The 15,213-nt window shown below is 37.5% G+C and overlaps 3 protein-coding genes across 4 annotated transcripts; 2 read left to right on the top strand and 1 right to left on the bottom strand.

Annotated features, from left to right (window-relative positions):
• Positions 1 to 269: 269 nt before the first annotated feature.
• Sec61alpha (SEC61 translocon subunit alpha) lies at positions 270 to 3,073 on the top strand. Its single transcript, XM_081976972.1, has 5 exons — positions 270 to 446; positions 593 to 660; positions 866 to 931; positions 1,349 to 1,559; positions 1,623 to 3,073. The coding sequence occupies exons 1-5, from the start codon at positions 440 to 442 to the stop codon at positions 2,699 to 2,701; spliced, it is 1,431 nt and encodes a 476-aa protein (XP_081833098.1). The 5' UTR covers positions 270 to 439; the 3' UTR covers positions 2,702 to 3,073.
• An 89-nt stretch (positions 3,074 to 3,162) lies between these two features.
• Positions 3,163 to 11,573, top strand: LOC145727404 (uncharacterized). 2 transcript variants are annotated; one of them, XM_081976937.1, is made up of 9 exons: positions 3,163 to 3,312; positions 3,986 to 4,132; positions 4,187 to 4,398; positions 4,477 to 4,626; positions 7,731 to 7,906; positions 8,174 to 8,366; positions 8,429 to 8,714; positions 8,775 to 9,292; positions 9,365 to 11,573. In XM_081976937.1, the coding sequence occupies exons 1-9, from the start codon at positions 3,293 to 3,295 to the stop codon at positions 10,981 to 10,983; spliced, it is 3,321 nt and encodes a 1,106-aa protein (XP_081833063.1). In that variant the 5' UTR covers positions 3,163 to 3,292; the 3' UTR covers positions 10,984 to 11,573. The 2 variants fall into 2 exon arrangements, with proteins under 2 accessions (XP_081833063.1, XP_081833064.1); XM_081976938.1 differs by lacking the exons at positions 3,163 to 3,312; positions 3,986 to 4,132; positions 4,187 to 4,398; positions 4,477 to 4,626 and adding an exon at positions 4,742 to 5,019.
• LOC145727407 (glycine dehydrogenase (decarboxylating), mitochondrial) lies at positions 11,482 to 15,142 on the bottom strand. The gene is made up of 7 exons (XM_081976952.1): positions 14,864 to 15,142; positions 14,644 to 14,722; positions 14,426 to 14,592; positions 14,166 to 14,371; positions 13,962 to 14,113; positions 13,521 to 13,909; positions 11,482 to 13,468 (listed from the first exon to the last, which is right to left on the bottom strand). Exons 1-7 carry the CDS (start codon positions 15,044 to 15,046, stop codon positions 11,678 to 11,680), a joined length of 2,967 nt encoding a protein of 988 aa, XP_081833078.1. The 5' UTR covers positions 15,047 to 15,142; the 3' UTR covers positions 11,482 to 11,677.
• Positions 15,143 to 15,213: the final 71 nt, after the last annotated feature.

Raw genomic sequence — 15,213 nt, 5'->3', positions numbered from 1 at the left:
AATGGTTCCTACTTCTTTTGAGGAGTTTGACCTTCGGAACCACTATGATGTGTGGAATTTTCATAGAAGTAGGCAACCAACAATACTATTTATCGCTAACGCTAGCATCATCGAGCGCTTTAAGCAAACTCGGATAGTTTTGTTAGCATTTTGCTAAAGTTTGCTCGAAGGATTGTGAGTTCTGAACGCAGCCATTACAAACAATGCGGATTGGTTCGCCGTCACCAACAAGCGGCCAACATCATCGGTCACGTGACCGCCATTATTGCTACGTGTTCGGCGAGTGTACCAAAAATTCATTCAAAGTACCGTAAATTGTAAGTCGGACGGCCACATTTTCTTTTAGAGTTGTGGCCTTTTGGAAAGTGGTACTCTAGATTGCCGCAAATTAAACTGTGGCCCGTTTTTAGTGTAGTGGTTAGTTTTAAAGCCCATCAAAATGGGGAGTAAGTATTTATTTGATTCTGGGTTTGTTTTGGGAGGCTCTGCACGAAGTAACCTACAAAGTGAAGATCCAACATTTTCTAATTTACTTTCTGTCTACGTGGTACTAAAAAGGTGCCCTAATTTTGTGCTTTTCTTTTTGTTTCAGTAAAATTTCTCGAAGTGATCAAACCCTTCTGTAGTATTCTGCCGGAAATTGCCAAACCTGAAAGAAAGGTGAGTGAATTTTTTCCTACCAATCTGTTTCAAGAGTCTAAAATAACTTTCCTTTACTTAGTTACACTCTACTTAAAGCAGTTTCTACTGCTCCAGTTACTTACCAATTAAGTCTACAAAGCTCTGTTAAAAATTTAAAATTTTACTTATAATTTCCTTAAACAGCTGTTTTGGAAAATATGTCATTTTATACTTAATGTTTCAGATCCAATTCAGGGAAAAAGTACTATGGACCGCTATAACTCTATTCATCTTTTTAGTATGCTGTCAGGTAAGTGTTCAGTTATGTTTTTTACATAAAACTTATTATTACTTATAACTTTGCACTGAATAAAAAGTTACATTTAATCCATTAAGATTTTTCTATTTACTACTATCACACTTAATTTATGTGGTAAATAACTAGTATTATGTTTGACATTGGGTAGAGGCATTAAAAGCAGTAGAATAAAGTTCCCTTTTATAATGACTTTGTACTACTTATCTTTCTTCAACCTTTTCTTCCTCTTCCTTTTATTTAAATGAATTGCCATTAGTTGGCATACTTTTAGTTATTTGTTCAATTACAAAAGTTCAAGCCTCTAATAAAGAAATGTTAATCACACTTTGATTCTAAAAAATCTACTTAGTATTAATGTACAACAAACATAGCAATAAATGATACTGATTGGTGATGATCACGTTGCAGATTCCACTTTTTGGAATCATGAGTTCAGACTCTGCAGATCCATTCTACTGGATCCGTGTAATTTTGGCTTCAAACAGAGGTACACTTATGGAACTTGGTATTTCCCCAATTGTAACGTCAGGACTGATCATGCAACTGCTGGCTGGTGCAAAAATAATTGAAGTAGGTGACACGCCCAAAGACCGAGCGCTTTTCAATGGTGCTCAAAAATGTGAGTTTTTTTTTCTTTTTTTTTTACAGAACTGAATTTTATTTTGTACTTTTTTGGTTTCAGTGTTTGGCATGGTAATAACAGTAGGTCAAGCCATCGTCTACGTAATGACTGGAATGTACGGCGATCCCGCCGAAATAGGTGCTGGAGTTTGTCTGTTGATTATTATTCAACTGTTTGTTGCTGGATTAATTGTTTTGCTGCTTGATGAGCTGCTTCAAAAAGGTTATGGTCTGGGTTCTGGTATTTCCCTGTTTATTGCTACCAATATCTGTGAAACTATCATCTGGAAGGCTTTCTCACCAGCCACTGTCAACACTGGACGTGGTACCGAATTTGAAGGTGCTGTCATTGCTCTGTTCCACCTGCTCACCACGCGTCAAGACAAAATCCGCGCACTTCGAGAAGCTTTCTACCGTCAGAATTTACCAAACTTAATGAACTTGCTGGCAACTATTTTGGTATTTGCGATAGTGATATACTTCCAAGGATTCAGGGTTGATTTACCTATTAAAAGCGCTAGGTACCGTGGACAATATTCCAGTTATCCAATCAAACTCTTCTATACCTCAAACATTCCCATTATTCTTCAGTCCGCTCTAGTTTCCAATTTGTATGTAATCTCTCAAATGTTGGCTGTTAAATTTCAAGGCAATATTCTAATTAATCTTTTGGGAGTGTGGGCGGATGTAGGAGGCGGTGGCCCAGCCCGATCATACCCAATTGGTGGTTTGTGTTATTACTTGTCGCCCCCAGAAAGTGTTGGCCACATACTTGAAGACCCTATTCATGCTGTGTTGTACATTGTATTTATGTTGGGATCTTGCGCATTTTTCTCAAAAACTTGGATTGAAGTGTCGGGCAGTTCAGCTAAAGACGTAGCCAAACAATTGAAAGAACAACAAATGGTGATGCGAGGTCATAGAGATAACTCCATGATTCACGAGTTGAACAGGTACATTCCCACCGCAGCCGCTTTTGGTGGTCTTTGCATTGGTGCTTTATCAGTTCTCGCCGATTTTCTGGGCGCTATCGGTTCTGGTACGGGTATTTTACTGGCCGTTACCATCATCTATCAATACTTTGAGATATTCGTGAAGGAACAGAGCGAGATGGGCGGTATGGGCGCTCTTCTGTTCTAAAATGCGTGACTGACCTCTTTTTTTGTTAAGTAAGTGTGTGATGGTTTCTATCGAAATCTGTGTGCAAGTTTAGTATTGAAATAATATGGAATTGTAGTTAAGCTCAGTTTATATGTCATGTAATATAAAGTTTACGAGTGGTTTATCGCTCTGTGGGCTGTACAAGTTAATTTTGTACTGTTGATGGCGTAATTGTTGAGAGTCCTCACACTAATATATTTTTCACTGTATATTTACATGGAATGCATTTTATTTGCGATAGTTTTTTTTTATTTTTATTTCATTGTCATTTTTTTCATTTTGGTTGTGTATAAACTATTCGTTTATAAGATGCAGTTATTTATTGAATAAAGATAATGACAATTTTTCAGATATTATTATTTTTAATTCATTAACCTGTTAGGTAATTTATTCTTTACTGCTAAAAAAAAATGAAAAGTCGGTCATTTTAAGTTATGTTTGACATAACTAGTTGAATCTGACACTGGTCAATACAAAAAAGTTTCAAATTTCTTTGCTAAAGTAGTATTTGTGTTTAATAAGCGTGTTTTGCGTGCGTAATTGAATAAAATTCAACTTTGATTAATAGAAATGGCAGTTCAAACACATAGGTGAGTTTAATTTTGTTTAGTCTTGATAAAAGATTAGCTAAATCATGTTACTGTTTTAATTTACCATTATTTTAAAATCCGATAACTACAATTTACCCAACTGCAATTTTTCTGCGTGGTAATTTTTAGTTTGACAACCTTAAATACGTCACGTAAACAATTTCATAAAATCAGGAGGTCACCAGCAATCTGCTCGCTCGATAGAGATTCAAAACAAACTTGTTCATTTTAGAGTTTGTCAGATTTGCAATTATTTGCTTCTGGTGTTTAATTTGCTTTTTTATTATTGAACCCCTAAATAATATGTATCTACGTACCAGTAAATAATTCATTCAAAGACCCCTTTAGATAACAGATATAGCGCGTAAAACAGCCGAACTGTAAAGTTAAATACCCAAATCGTTTGCTGCATATCACTTCCAATGAATATAAATACTTAGCGGATATAGTTTATCGGCTTTATTAGAGAAGTATCGTCTCCAAACGACTAACATTGTAAATATGTGTATTAATAATAGTATCATTTATTCAGACTGATTTAACATGTTAATTTTTACAACAAATGTTGTAAAACTCACACTTTTCAGTACGTTTCATGATTTTTTTTCAATCATGCGGTAGCTCTCTAATATTATCCACCACCAGCATTCAAAAGTTTTGCACTATTTTTCAGAATTTACCAGTTAGAAACTTGCCATCGAGAAATGTTCGGGAACCTGGTGATCACCTGCGTTAATCCGGGAACCGTTTTACCGGACTCCATATTAGTGGAAGAGGTGAACTACCCTGTCAACGCTTTAAATACTTTGGATGAAAAAAAGTGAGTTTGAACAGCACATTAATTCAGTCGCACAAATGAAAACGTCTAACACAGGAACGCAGTTCCTTTAAGAAGAACTCAATCCTGTAACTATGACGTTCACATTCCTAATCCGGAATTTGACAGGCGCCGGGCAAGTTCTTTGATGGATGAACTCTTGGTGGAACTATACAACAGCGTCCACAACAGTTCCACAGATTATTATTCTACCTCCGGTAAAAGTCAGAGGAGCAGTTGGATAGAAGTGGTGGATTTACACCAAAAAGGTGATTTTTAACGGAAAAAATGTCATTTTGATATTCTGGAGTCTCTTGGACTATGTTTACTTTTTTTGTTGATTTTAGACGTCACTGAATTGAGAGAAATAACGAGGTGCTTGAGGGATTACATCTGTCGAACGGGTAACTCTTTGGTGCGGCAATTGAAGCGTCGCGACGCCCTGCGGCGCCAACAACAAGCCCTTTGCGATGTAATTTCTAGGACGTTTAACCAACGTGAGTATATGGATCAATATTCTTTAGTTCGGGAAATGGAAGATGTCGTTGCTGTTACGAAATTTTGCTTGATGTTATCATTAGATTTTTTTAGTGGACGCTAATCTAAAATATATCGCAATGCAGAATTGTTGAAACACCTCCCTTTCTAGAGTTGTCTCGCCCTGTAGTTGTGTGTGGAAGGGTTTCCTCAATTGAGGTAACGATCTGGAAAGAGAGAGACGACTTTCGGCTTTTCGCGTCGGTTTTTCCACCTGATAAGCGCGTTCTCTACGTCAAACGTGCACTTAGTTTTAGTTGATGTTTTGCGATGTGACGGTGCAGGCGATGCCCCAATGAGCGGTTTTCTTAGTTCTCTCAAAAAGGCCGGAGGCAATAGTTTGAAGCACACGAGTAAGTCTATTCCATGTATCTAAGACATGCAGTTATTTATCCATTGAGACAAATTAAAATTATATAGAACCGAATTTAAGGTTAACATAATTAGGTCTTTGAGACTTGTTGTTTAGAATCAAATAGTGCATAGTACATACACACTGAAGCTAAAAGTGTGTTTTTTTAACTGAATTAAAAAAAAAAGTAAATCTAGAAACAAAAATAAACAATAAAAACATTTATGAGTACTAGTTTAGGTCTCCTGTATGTGGAACAGAAAAGAATAATTAATAACCCGGCGACATTCTCCACATTTTCATTTCTTTATTAGTTCTCGGAACTTACTAAGCCCACATAGCAAAATTGTATGCCTGGCAGTTATTTTCATACAGGGGTATATTCTCAAATATATGCCAGATATGTGCCCAGTATCTGAAAGTATATTCCCAATAAGTGCCTGGCATATTACTTTGTCCCTTTTAGTTCATGTGCCTCAGGCATGTTTCTCAGGAATCTAAAAATAACATCGATGTAGGCGGAAATTTCAAAATTGTATTTTTTTTTGTAATTTTAGTAATTTTTGTAGTTTTTGATTGGTTTATGCGTTGTAATCTTCTTGTGCTTGAATTAGCTCAACTGCTCAATGAAAATGTAAGGTTTTAAAATAAGACATATTCATATTTTGCTTTTCTTATATCCATTTATAGTTTATACTATATTTTCATTATTCTCATTTAATCATTCAGTTTGAAATAGTGTGGTGTAACAATTTTATGAAACTATTTTCCATTTATAACAAACTATACTATAGAGACCAGTTTTCACCTCTCAGACATACCCCTGGCATATACTTATTGGAATATTTAAAAAGTTAAATTTGTACAGCAGCCGGGTATATGCCAGGCATATTCTCAAATTCATATTTTTCACATGAATATACCTTATTTGCTATGTGGGGCTTATGATTTTCCACAATTCAGTGCGCCACTATATTCACATGTGTAATGTCTGTTTTTTTATTGAAAAATTGATATTGGTATAAGTTCGAACAGGACAAATTGCTATTTAAGGCGTTCATGATGGAAAATATCGTTAAAAGAAAATGGTTAAAGCTATATTTCATTTGGTCGTAAAACTTGGACACTGTTTGCTCCGACCCGAGTTATTTCAGGACAATAAGCACATTCGGACGTAAAGAAACACTTTCCACATAACAATGCTGACTTTGACGTGAATGGGAGCATCATTTTCTACACTTCAATAACTACCAAATACCAGTAGGAAAATTGTTTTTCGGTTTTGTTGTATGCTTTAAGCACACTGGGACTGGGATTAGATGTCGAAGGTTCCATGCCTGGACGTTAATCTGCTTTTCATTCAAAAGGGATGAAGCAGTTTAATTTAGCTTAAAGTAAAAAGACGTGTTTCACTGCGTAGGTGGTAGCATTAAGCCGGTTTTGATTGCTTTTTTTGGTTTTATTGTTACGTGACCTGTAGTAAGTATTTCAGACAGTTACTGTTGAAAATTCGATTTTCTAAAATTAGGGCCTGTTTAGAACCGATAAGTTTCAATCCAAATAGTTTTCCTAATACTATTTCGAAGATAAATCGTTGCTTTTCTATTAAATTTATTAATGCTTCATTTCAATCCAGTAGTAAGTTTGTATACGATCACTTTTGTGTCTAGAATGTTTTTTCCTTTTTCATCAAATCATCCATCAAACCGTTTCAGCTAAAATCAGATGCTATATCGTGCATATAAATTGCTAGGGAAGCTTTAGAAAGTAATTCAATCATTTTTGCTTTTATGGGATTGCCTATTTTAATTGACTTATTTTAGTGTACTAAATCTGGTTTACTCTGTATAATGACATTTTTGCAAATGCTTTGTTTTTCCTTTCTTGACAAAGAAGAATTAGAAACACTTGCTATTATAAAAACATAATGAGATGTGTATTAAATCGATCAACAGCTGAACAATTTGCATGGGGGAAATATTTTCTAGATAACTGGGTTACGATTTATCGATCCCATTTCATTGAGCGATAATTCCATGATGTTATTCTGGTTTATTAGCTGAAACGTAATTAAACCAGTCAAGCTCAAGCACTTCTCGGTATAATATTGCATTATTTAGGTTGCGTCGTGGTGCACTTGGAATATATAGCTTTGCGAATATATTAAGTCCACAGATTTAAGTGGCAATAAGGAACATGAAGCATTATGATGTACTCCTAATTAAAATCTTTCAAGTCCTTAAAAGGGGCTAAATCAAACCTTTTTACAGGTTAGCGTGTATTTCTTTAATTAATACAACATTTTTGCAATATTTACTAATTAGAAAACATGCACGAAAACCTTACATACACGCACAACGTTTGATATCATTTACTCAACCAATCTAACACTTTACGAGCAATCCAAACAAAACTGAAAACCCGTATGAAACAAAAACCTTTTATTTCCTTTTTAAGTGACGCCTACATACCGCCAAAGCTAACTAGTGGATGCTGCCCCCGGGCCCACACATGTGGGTGGGCGGTTTGTAGAGTGAAATTATTATTAAATTTTTCCTTAAAATACGATGGTTATTTTAAATTTTGATCTACAATAATAATGGAAACGCAACGTTGGAAAAGGAGATTGTAATTTGTGCAACTATACATTCATAATTCAATAACGTATGACACCCGTTTATTATTTTTTTGTAATTTACTGTATTGTTTTAGGTCTTCCAGAAGAAGCGAACATGCGATTTAATATCCAGCCGACTCCCGGGGAATCCGGTTTTTCTCAGTGGGTGGCCGCTATGAAAATGGTCGCCCAATTACCTGGGGGAATTCCCGCCGAGTTTAGATGCAGATTATGGCTGACAATGGCCGACAAACATTTAACCTCCAGAGGCGTAAGTTGACTTTTAATTTTTGTCGAGTTTGTCTAGAAAGAACCTTCATAAGTTCGTACACACTTTTCCAAACACGTGTCCGGAATTTTGAGTTCGTTTTATCACTTGTATGAAACTTTCTGACGTGAACGTGACCTGTTTTCACAATTGTGTTTATGTCTCTCTTATAAGGAGCCGTATTCAAATTTTTATTGATCGATATTTCTTACGTTTATCATCTATGATACTGCACGCGTTGTGTAATAAAAGTGGAGCTTTTGGATTTAGATCGAGTGGTCGCAAGTAGAGAAATCTTGCTTTAACGAGTGGTCGCATCCCGCCGACGCCGAACTGGGAATTCAAATTGTCAAAGACTTGCACAGGACCGGGTGCAGTTTATTTTGTGGAGAAGATGGTCAAGAAAACCAAGCATTGCTCAAGAAAGTTCTGTTGGCTTACGCTAGATGGAATAAAGCAGTCGGTGAGTTAAATTTGTCAAGTCAAAATTTGTACTACCAGACTACTAAAAAAGGGGTTTTTCAGGTTACTGTCAAGGTTTCAACATGCTGGCTGCATTAATACTACAAGTGACTGACAGAAACGAGAGTGAAGCCTTAAAACTTATGATTTACTTGATCGAAGGAGTGCTGCCTGACTCTTACTTTGCGGATAGCTTGAGAGGACTATCAGTGGACATGGCAGTTTTCAGAGAATTGCTACGTAGTAAATTACCCCGCCTGTCTAAGCATTTAGATTTGCTACAAAACGCGGTTAAAGATGGCAGTCGTAGCTATGAGCCACCTTTAACCAACGTGTTTACCATGCAATGGTTAGTTACGCACTTTTACCCTAAATTCACCAAATTAACTGATTTCTACTAACAATATAGGTTCCTAACTCTATTTTGCAATTGTTTACCTCAACCTACTGTGCTTCGTATTTGGGATCTGATCTTCTTGGAAGGCAATGAAATTCTGCTGCGCACCGCCTTAGCCATTTGGCAAGTTTTAGCCCAGAGAATTCAAGCCGTAAGAACAGCAGACGAGTTCTACTGCATCATGGGCATTTTGACCAGAGAACTTTTGGAGTCCAATCTAATCGACGCTAATACTTTGGTCAAAGCTGTGGTCGCTATTGGACCTCTGACTGAGTTAACAAATTTGAGGGAACACTACTTGTACAATATCACTCCCTGGGGCTCTTCTGGTCCTAGCCCAGCCGAAAAACAAATCAATCTTCATCCGAAAGGGATTCCTCTGGATATTGGGGCGCTGAAGAAACAATACGTAAAGCTGAAACAACGCCAGAGACAAGCTCACGTAATTTTTACATCGGCAATATCCAGACAGCCTCAATCTGCACCTACGATTGTGATGAATCACCTTTTAGTTGGAAAAAGAGCTTTAGGTGAGTTGTTTGATGTTTGTTCTAACAAACTTTATTACAACTTACTTTGATAAACTGAATTTTATTTTGCAGTGACATCAAAAAGGTTAGGTCCACCCAAAGGCAGTATTCCGCCCGCAAGACAAGTGTATCCACCCACCACGTTAGATTGGAAAGACGCACATAAAACAACATCAAGTTCAAGTTCCAGTGACACGGAATTATGTGACGATAACGTCGAAAGTTCACCTGAAGTTGACGAGCCCGTGAATGAGCTGAATCAACATGAAAGTGGTCTTGCAACAGGTGATACCAATCTTATGACTAGCGACAATACTGTAGAGAGTGTGAAAGTGCCAATAAGGGATGACGACAGTTTAAGGACATCTCCAGTTAACGTGATTAAAATTACTTCAGACTCTGAAGATGAAAGTGCAGAGTTTGAGAGCTTTTTGGCCGATCGCGTTAAGGGATTTAAGGTCGCAGACCCTGAAAATGACTCGGGGAATGTTAGTGTGGTTAGTAGTTGCACTAGGCGTAATAGTGAATTGGCATTGCAAATTATCCAGGAAAATTCGATGATTTTGCATAGAATTATGCAATGCCAATCTAGATTTTCTCCTTCTCCTCCTTTGTTGTCTCAAACAGACACAGAACCAGAAAAGGAACAGAATGTTTCTACGTTGATTGATAATAGAATCACTTGTCCTCCCTTATTGTCTTTTGACAACCCAATAGAATCCATCAGGTCTTGCAGTCCTGATCAAAAATTAGAAACTACCAGTTGGATCGATAACAGATCAATTTCTCCTTCCCTGCTAATTCAAGTACAAGACACCCAAACGGAACCAAATATAATCAGTCCGAATAAAGGCGAGAAAATGCAAAATGTCTCCACGTGGATTCACTCTCAACACTCTGACCAGCCACAGTCCCGGTATCACAGCATTCTGGAAAAGAGCAAGAGCCTGGACGAACGATATCATAATCTTTTCTCAACCTCAACCTTAAAAGACAAAAACTCCTCTCCCTTACTTGGAGGACTCCACGAAAGCAAATCTGAGTCTCCTGGTTATCCACTCCACTCACCTTGTTCAGACTTTTTTGATTTGCTACCCCCAGGTCAGGACTCCCAAGAAACTTTGCAATCTTTTCAATCGGACGACATAAAAGAAAACAGATCGTTTCAGCTCATTCAAGAAAATCAGGATTTGCTGAAAGCTTTTTCTGTTAACAAAACCAAGGGTGACCGGGAAAGTCTATCCAAGAAGCTTTTTCAAGAGAACGTCACTCTGCTAGAGTCTATATCTTGTAAAAGTGACCTTAGTCTTGCAGGGGAAACTTCTTCAATGTTCAATTTACTTGACCTAGATGATGGCAAGAATAACTTAATAAAATTGGAAGAACAGGATTCAGCAATCAGTATAAACACAATTCAAAATGAAGTTTTTAACACGGAACCCGAAAACTACTGTGATACCACGTCCTTGAGCCCTTCTAGGCTTACCTTAGAACTGAATTCTTGTAGTGATAGTCGGAAATCGCCTTCTCCAAATGATTGTACGTCCACAAATGGATTATTTTCAAATCAAACTTTACCGAAAAGTCCAGCTGCCAAATCTCCCAATCGTATGTTTAACCCTTTTCCAGTGCCCATCAACTCTAGACAAAGCAAGGAGGTTCCTTTAAAATTGGGATTGTATAAGAAGTAAAAGTCCTTAAGCTTTTGTGATCGTAAAATGGTTGTTTTTCTTTAAGTGTTGTGTGAGAAGTTTGGGTTGAGATTTCTGTTGAAAAAGAGGAGTTGCGCAATAAAATTGTATAATCAAATCTAGGTTAAAAGACATTGTTTTATGAAATAGGGAATACTTTAGTAGTTCAATGATACTTTCTCACTAAAGTCTCTTTAGAGGCCAAATGTTATCACTGTTACAATAAAATATTTAAGAATATAGACAGATAACATACTAAAACATTAATAAGTGAATTTCTGAATAATAATAATCAAAAATGAGCTACAATAAAGTATTTCCTAGTTTAATTGAAAATTTTTACAAATGATTATGACGTCGTTTTACGTAGTAATATAACTTTCTTTAGTTAGTTTCAGTGTATATTTATAATTGTTGGAATAATAATTATTGTTGTTCTACGGCAACTTCTTCGTATTGTTATCAAATCAAAAGTTTTACATATTAAAAACTAGCGTATACATAAATGTAAAGTAATATATTTTCCGAAAATTGATCGCCAATTGTATCCACAAAATGTCAATAAAATAATGCTACAACTGTTTAAAGTCCATTGCATTGTTATAACTATCTCCTTAATCATTTTAGCACTTTCAAGAATAATCTTAATAATTTAATAAGTTACTTACAAAGTAATTAAACAAAAAATAAAATTTTAGTAATTGTACTGATCCAAAATAGGAGGACAAGTACAAACCAGATGCTTATCACCATAAATATCATCAATCCTTGCCACGGTAGGCCAAACCTTTAGCTCGGGTTTCACAAAAGGAGCAGGAAAAGCTGCTTGTTCTCTCGTGTACGGTCTCTCCCACGTACTGCTAATAACTTGTTCCTGAGTATGAGGGGCCATCTTCAAAGGATTCATCCTGATGTCCATCTTCCCATCTTCAATGTCCTTGATTTCTTGTCGAATGCTAATCAAAGCTTCACAAAACCGATCTAGTTCGTGCTTGTCTTCAGATTCGGTTGGTTCAATCATCAACGTCCCTGCCACTGGCCAGGACATGGTTGGGGCGTGGAAACTGTAGTCCATTAATCTCTTGGCTATGTCTGCAGCTTCAATATTGGCTGTTTTCTTAAATTCCCGAGTATCGATAATGAACTCGTGCGCTACGAGCTTTGAAGTGGCGCTTTTGAATAAAGTTGGATAGTATGGTTCTAGTACTTTGGACATATAGTTAGCGTTCAAGATAGCTACTTGGGTAGCTTTTCTTAAGCCTCGTGGTCCCATCATTTTGATGTAAGCCCAGGAGATGGGTAAAATGGCGCTTGAGCCGTAAGGTGCTGCGCTAACCACTCCATAAGTTGGAGAGTTTTCACCCAGCGGGTTTACCACAGGGTGCCCAGGTAGAAATGGTGCTAAGTGAGACTTGACTCCAATTGGACCCATTCCAGGTCCACCTCCACCATGAGGAATGCAAAATGTTTTGTGCAAGTTCAAGTGAGATACGTCACTTCCATAATCTCCAGGTCGGCACAGCCCCACTTGGGCATTCATGTTGGCTCCATCTAAATAAACTTGTCCTCCATGTGTATGAGTTATTTCGCAGACTTCTGCCACAGTATCCTCAAAGACACCATTAGTAGAAGGGTAAGTTATCATCACACAGGATAAACGATCACGAAACTTCTCAGCTTTACTCCTTAAGTCTTCCACGTCTATGGTACCGTCATGTTTTACTCTTACAGGTTCAACGCGCATTCCAGCCATTTGGGCACTAGCAGGGTTAGTACCGTGTGCGCTAACAGGAATCAAACATACATCTCTATGTTTATCTCCTCTGGCTTCATGGTAACAATGAATTGCTCTCAAACCGGCGTATTCACCTTGCGCTCCACTGTTAGGCTGGAAGCTTATCTTGTCATAACCAGTAATGGCGCACAAGTCTTGTTCCAGCTCAGCAAACAGTTGATGATACCCCAAACTTTGATCTAAAGGAGCAAAAGGATGGATATCGGTGAAATGTTTAAAAGAACAGGGCATCATCTCTGTGGTTGAATTCAGTTTCATAGTGCATGATCCTAACGGAATCATTGAGTGCACTAGTGATATGTCTTTGTTTTCCAACACTTTCATGTAACGTACTATTCTGGTTTCGGAGTGGTAGGAATTGAACACGGGGTGCGTTAGGAAAGGAGAAGTCCGTTTGAATTCCCCTCTGTAAATTGCCTTAGCTCGAATTTGGGGATTGTCCACTAATGTATTGAAAGTCTGCTGGCTACCAAGGACATAAAAAATATCGTCGATATCTTTAGAACCTACAGTTTCATCTAAAGCTATTCCTATCCAACCGTCTTCGTAATAACGGAAGTTGATCTGTTTTTCGGTTGCCCGGGTTTTAACTTCTTCCAGGTCTAAACTGGGTTTCAAGCGTAATGTATCAAAAAAAGTTTCGTTTGCTAATATGTTTCCACCATCTTTTTTTAAACCGTATTGAAGAACCTGTAATGGACGTTAATTTAGATGTTTCATCAAACTGATTACTAAATCTCACCAGAGCAGAGTGATGTATTTTGGTGGCAATATCCTTTAATCCTTGAGGTCCATGATAAACTGCAAACATGGCACTCATATTTGCCAACAAAGCTTGTGCAGTACAAATATTACTGGTAGCTTTATCTCTTCTGATATGCTGTTCTCTGGTTTGCAAAGCTAATCTGTACCCATCGCGACCTGCTGCATCTCTAGTGACGCCAATCATTCTGCCTGGCATCAACCTAACCAGGCTCTGGTTGCAAGCGAAGAACCCTGCATGTGGGCCTCCGTACCCTAGAGGTACTCCTAAACGTTGCGAGGTACCTAGTGCTATGTCAGCTCCAAATTCGCTGGGCGGTCTCAGTAACGTCAAACTTAGAAGATCGGTTGCACAGCATACCAGAGTTCCTGTTGGATTTTGGAGTGAAATGTAAAGTGTATTCTTGTGATGTTTAGTTACCATTAGAGTGAGCATCTTCAGCAACTGAACTAAAATCCAGCACATTTCCTTCAGTGTCGGGGTATTGGAACAAAACACCAGCAATATCTCTAGTGGAAAAATCTGACTCAAACACGTCGACCACTTCAACTTGTAATCCTAGAGAGCCTAAGCTACAACACGACAACATTTATTGTTGTAAAAAGTTTTAACCAACAAACTTACCGAGTCTGTACAACTGAAATAGTCTGAGGATGTAACTTATCAGAAACTAGAAGCCTTCGTCTTTTATTGTGTCGATAACACAAAGAAAGAGCTTCTGCCGCTGCTGTGCCTTCATCCAAAAGGGAAGCATTAGCCACCTCCAAACCTGTCAGTTCTGACACCATAGTTTGGTAGTTTAAGAGACCTTCTAGACGTCCTTGAGCCACCTACGCTTATACCCAACATTCAGTGTTAATATAGGGAGAAAGTAAACTACTCACTTCAGGCTGGTAAGGGGTGTACTGGGTGGTCCATCCGGGGTTTTCAAATATGTTCCTCATGATGGTGTGGGGCACGCAACAGTTGTGGTAACCCATACCAATGTATGAACGCCATATTTGGTTTCGTTCAGCAATGCTTCGAATTCGATTTATAAGGTCGTATTCACCTGTATTTTCAAGTGATTTCAAAGTCTGCAGTGTATACCATTTCAACTCACCTAAAGGTTCTTCAATATCTAGTGGCTTATCCAATGATATACTTTTTGGAACGGCTTGCTCAGTTAATTGATCTAAACTCTGAAACGTAAAAATTACTCTGATAAGGTGGTTTATTAATACCAACATGGGTGACGAGCAGTAAAGAACACCTGATATGAGTCCTGAGTTAAATAATTTATTTTTTATTTTGGTGATCCTTATTGTACTTAACTGACTTACCTTAAATCCAATAGTATCTAGCATAACAATAATATCACTATCTCTAGGACCAATATGCCTTCCAGGAAATTCATCTTTGTGTGGAAAAAGCGGTCCTTCCGGTTTAGTAGAAGCGCTAAAATACCTTCCGAATTTTAGGCAAGTTCGGGGCCTCAAAAAGCGACTCAAAACCATTCGATTCATTGCGATTAAGTTGACAACAATGTATAACGACTAGCTTACAATAATACTTTCATAATGACTGTCTTTAGGACGAGCGATATTATTAGCGGAGAAACGTGAATTTTGGGGTTTTTATCAAGAAAGGTCAAATGGGGTGTCTGATAAACTTATTAATGTTGTTTGTCCTG

Source organism: Ips typographus, linkage group LG4 (assembly GCF_016097725.1).
Source record: "Ips typographus isolate SLU linkage group LG4, UJ_Ityp_2.0, whole genome shotgun sequence".
In the NCBI taxonomy this organism is placed as follows: domain Eukaryota; kingdom Metazoa; phylum Arthropoda; class Insecta; order Coleoptera; family Curculionidae; genus Ips; species Ips typographus.
Note: the sequence above shows the minus strand (reverse complement) of the source record. Positions and strands in the feature narration are given on the sequence as shown.

Coding starts and splice junctions, on each gene's coding strand:
- LOC145727407 (XM_081976952.1), bottom strand. CDS start 15,046: ATGAATCGAATGGTTTTGAGTCGCTTTTTGAGGCCCCGAACTTGCCTA. Junction 14,593..14,643: donor AGATATTGAAGAACCTTTAG/GTGAGTTGAAAT, acceptor TTGAAAATACAG/GTGAATACGACCTTATAAAT. Junction 13,910..13,961: donor TGAAGATGCTCACTCTAATG/GTAACTAAACAT, acceptor AAAATCCAACAG/GAACTCTGGTATGCTGTGCA.
- Sec61alpha (XM_081976972.1), top strand. Junction 661..865: donor TTGCCAAACCTGAAAGAAAG/GTGAGTGAATTT, acceptor TTAATGTTTCAG/ATCCAATTCAGGGAAAAAGT. Junction 1,560..1,622: donor TTTCAATGGTGCTCAAAAAT/GTGAGTTTTTTT, acceptor TTTTGGTTTCAG/TGTTTGGCATGGTAATAACA.
- LOC145727404 (XM_081976937.1), top strand. CDS start 3,293: ATGGCAGTTCAAACACATAG. Junction 8,367..8,428: donor TAGATGGAATAAAGCAGTCG/GTGAGTTAAATT, acceptor GGGGTTTTTCAG/GTTACTGTCAAGGTTTCAAC. Junction 9,293..9,364: donor AGTTGGAAAAAGAGCTTTAG/GTGAGTTGTTTG, acceptor TTTATTTTGCAG/TGACATCAAAAAGGTTAGGT.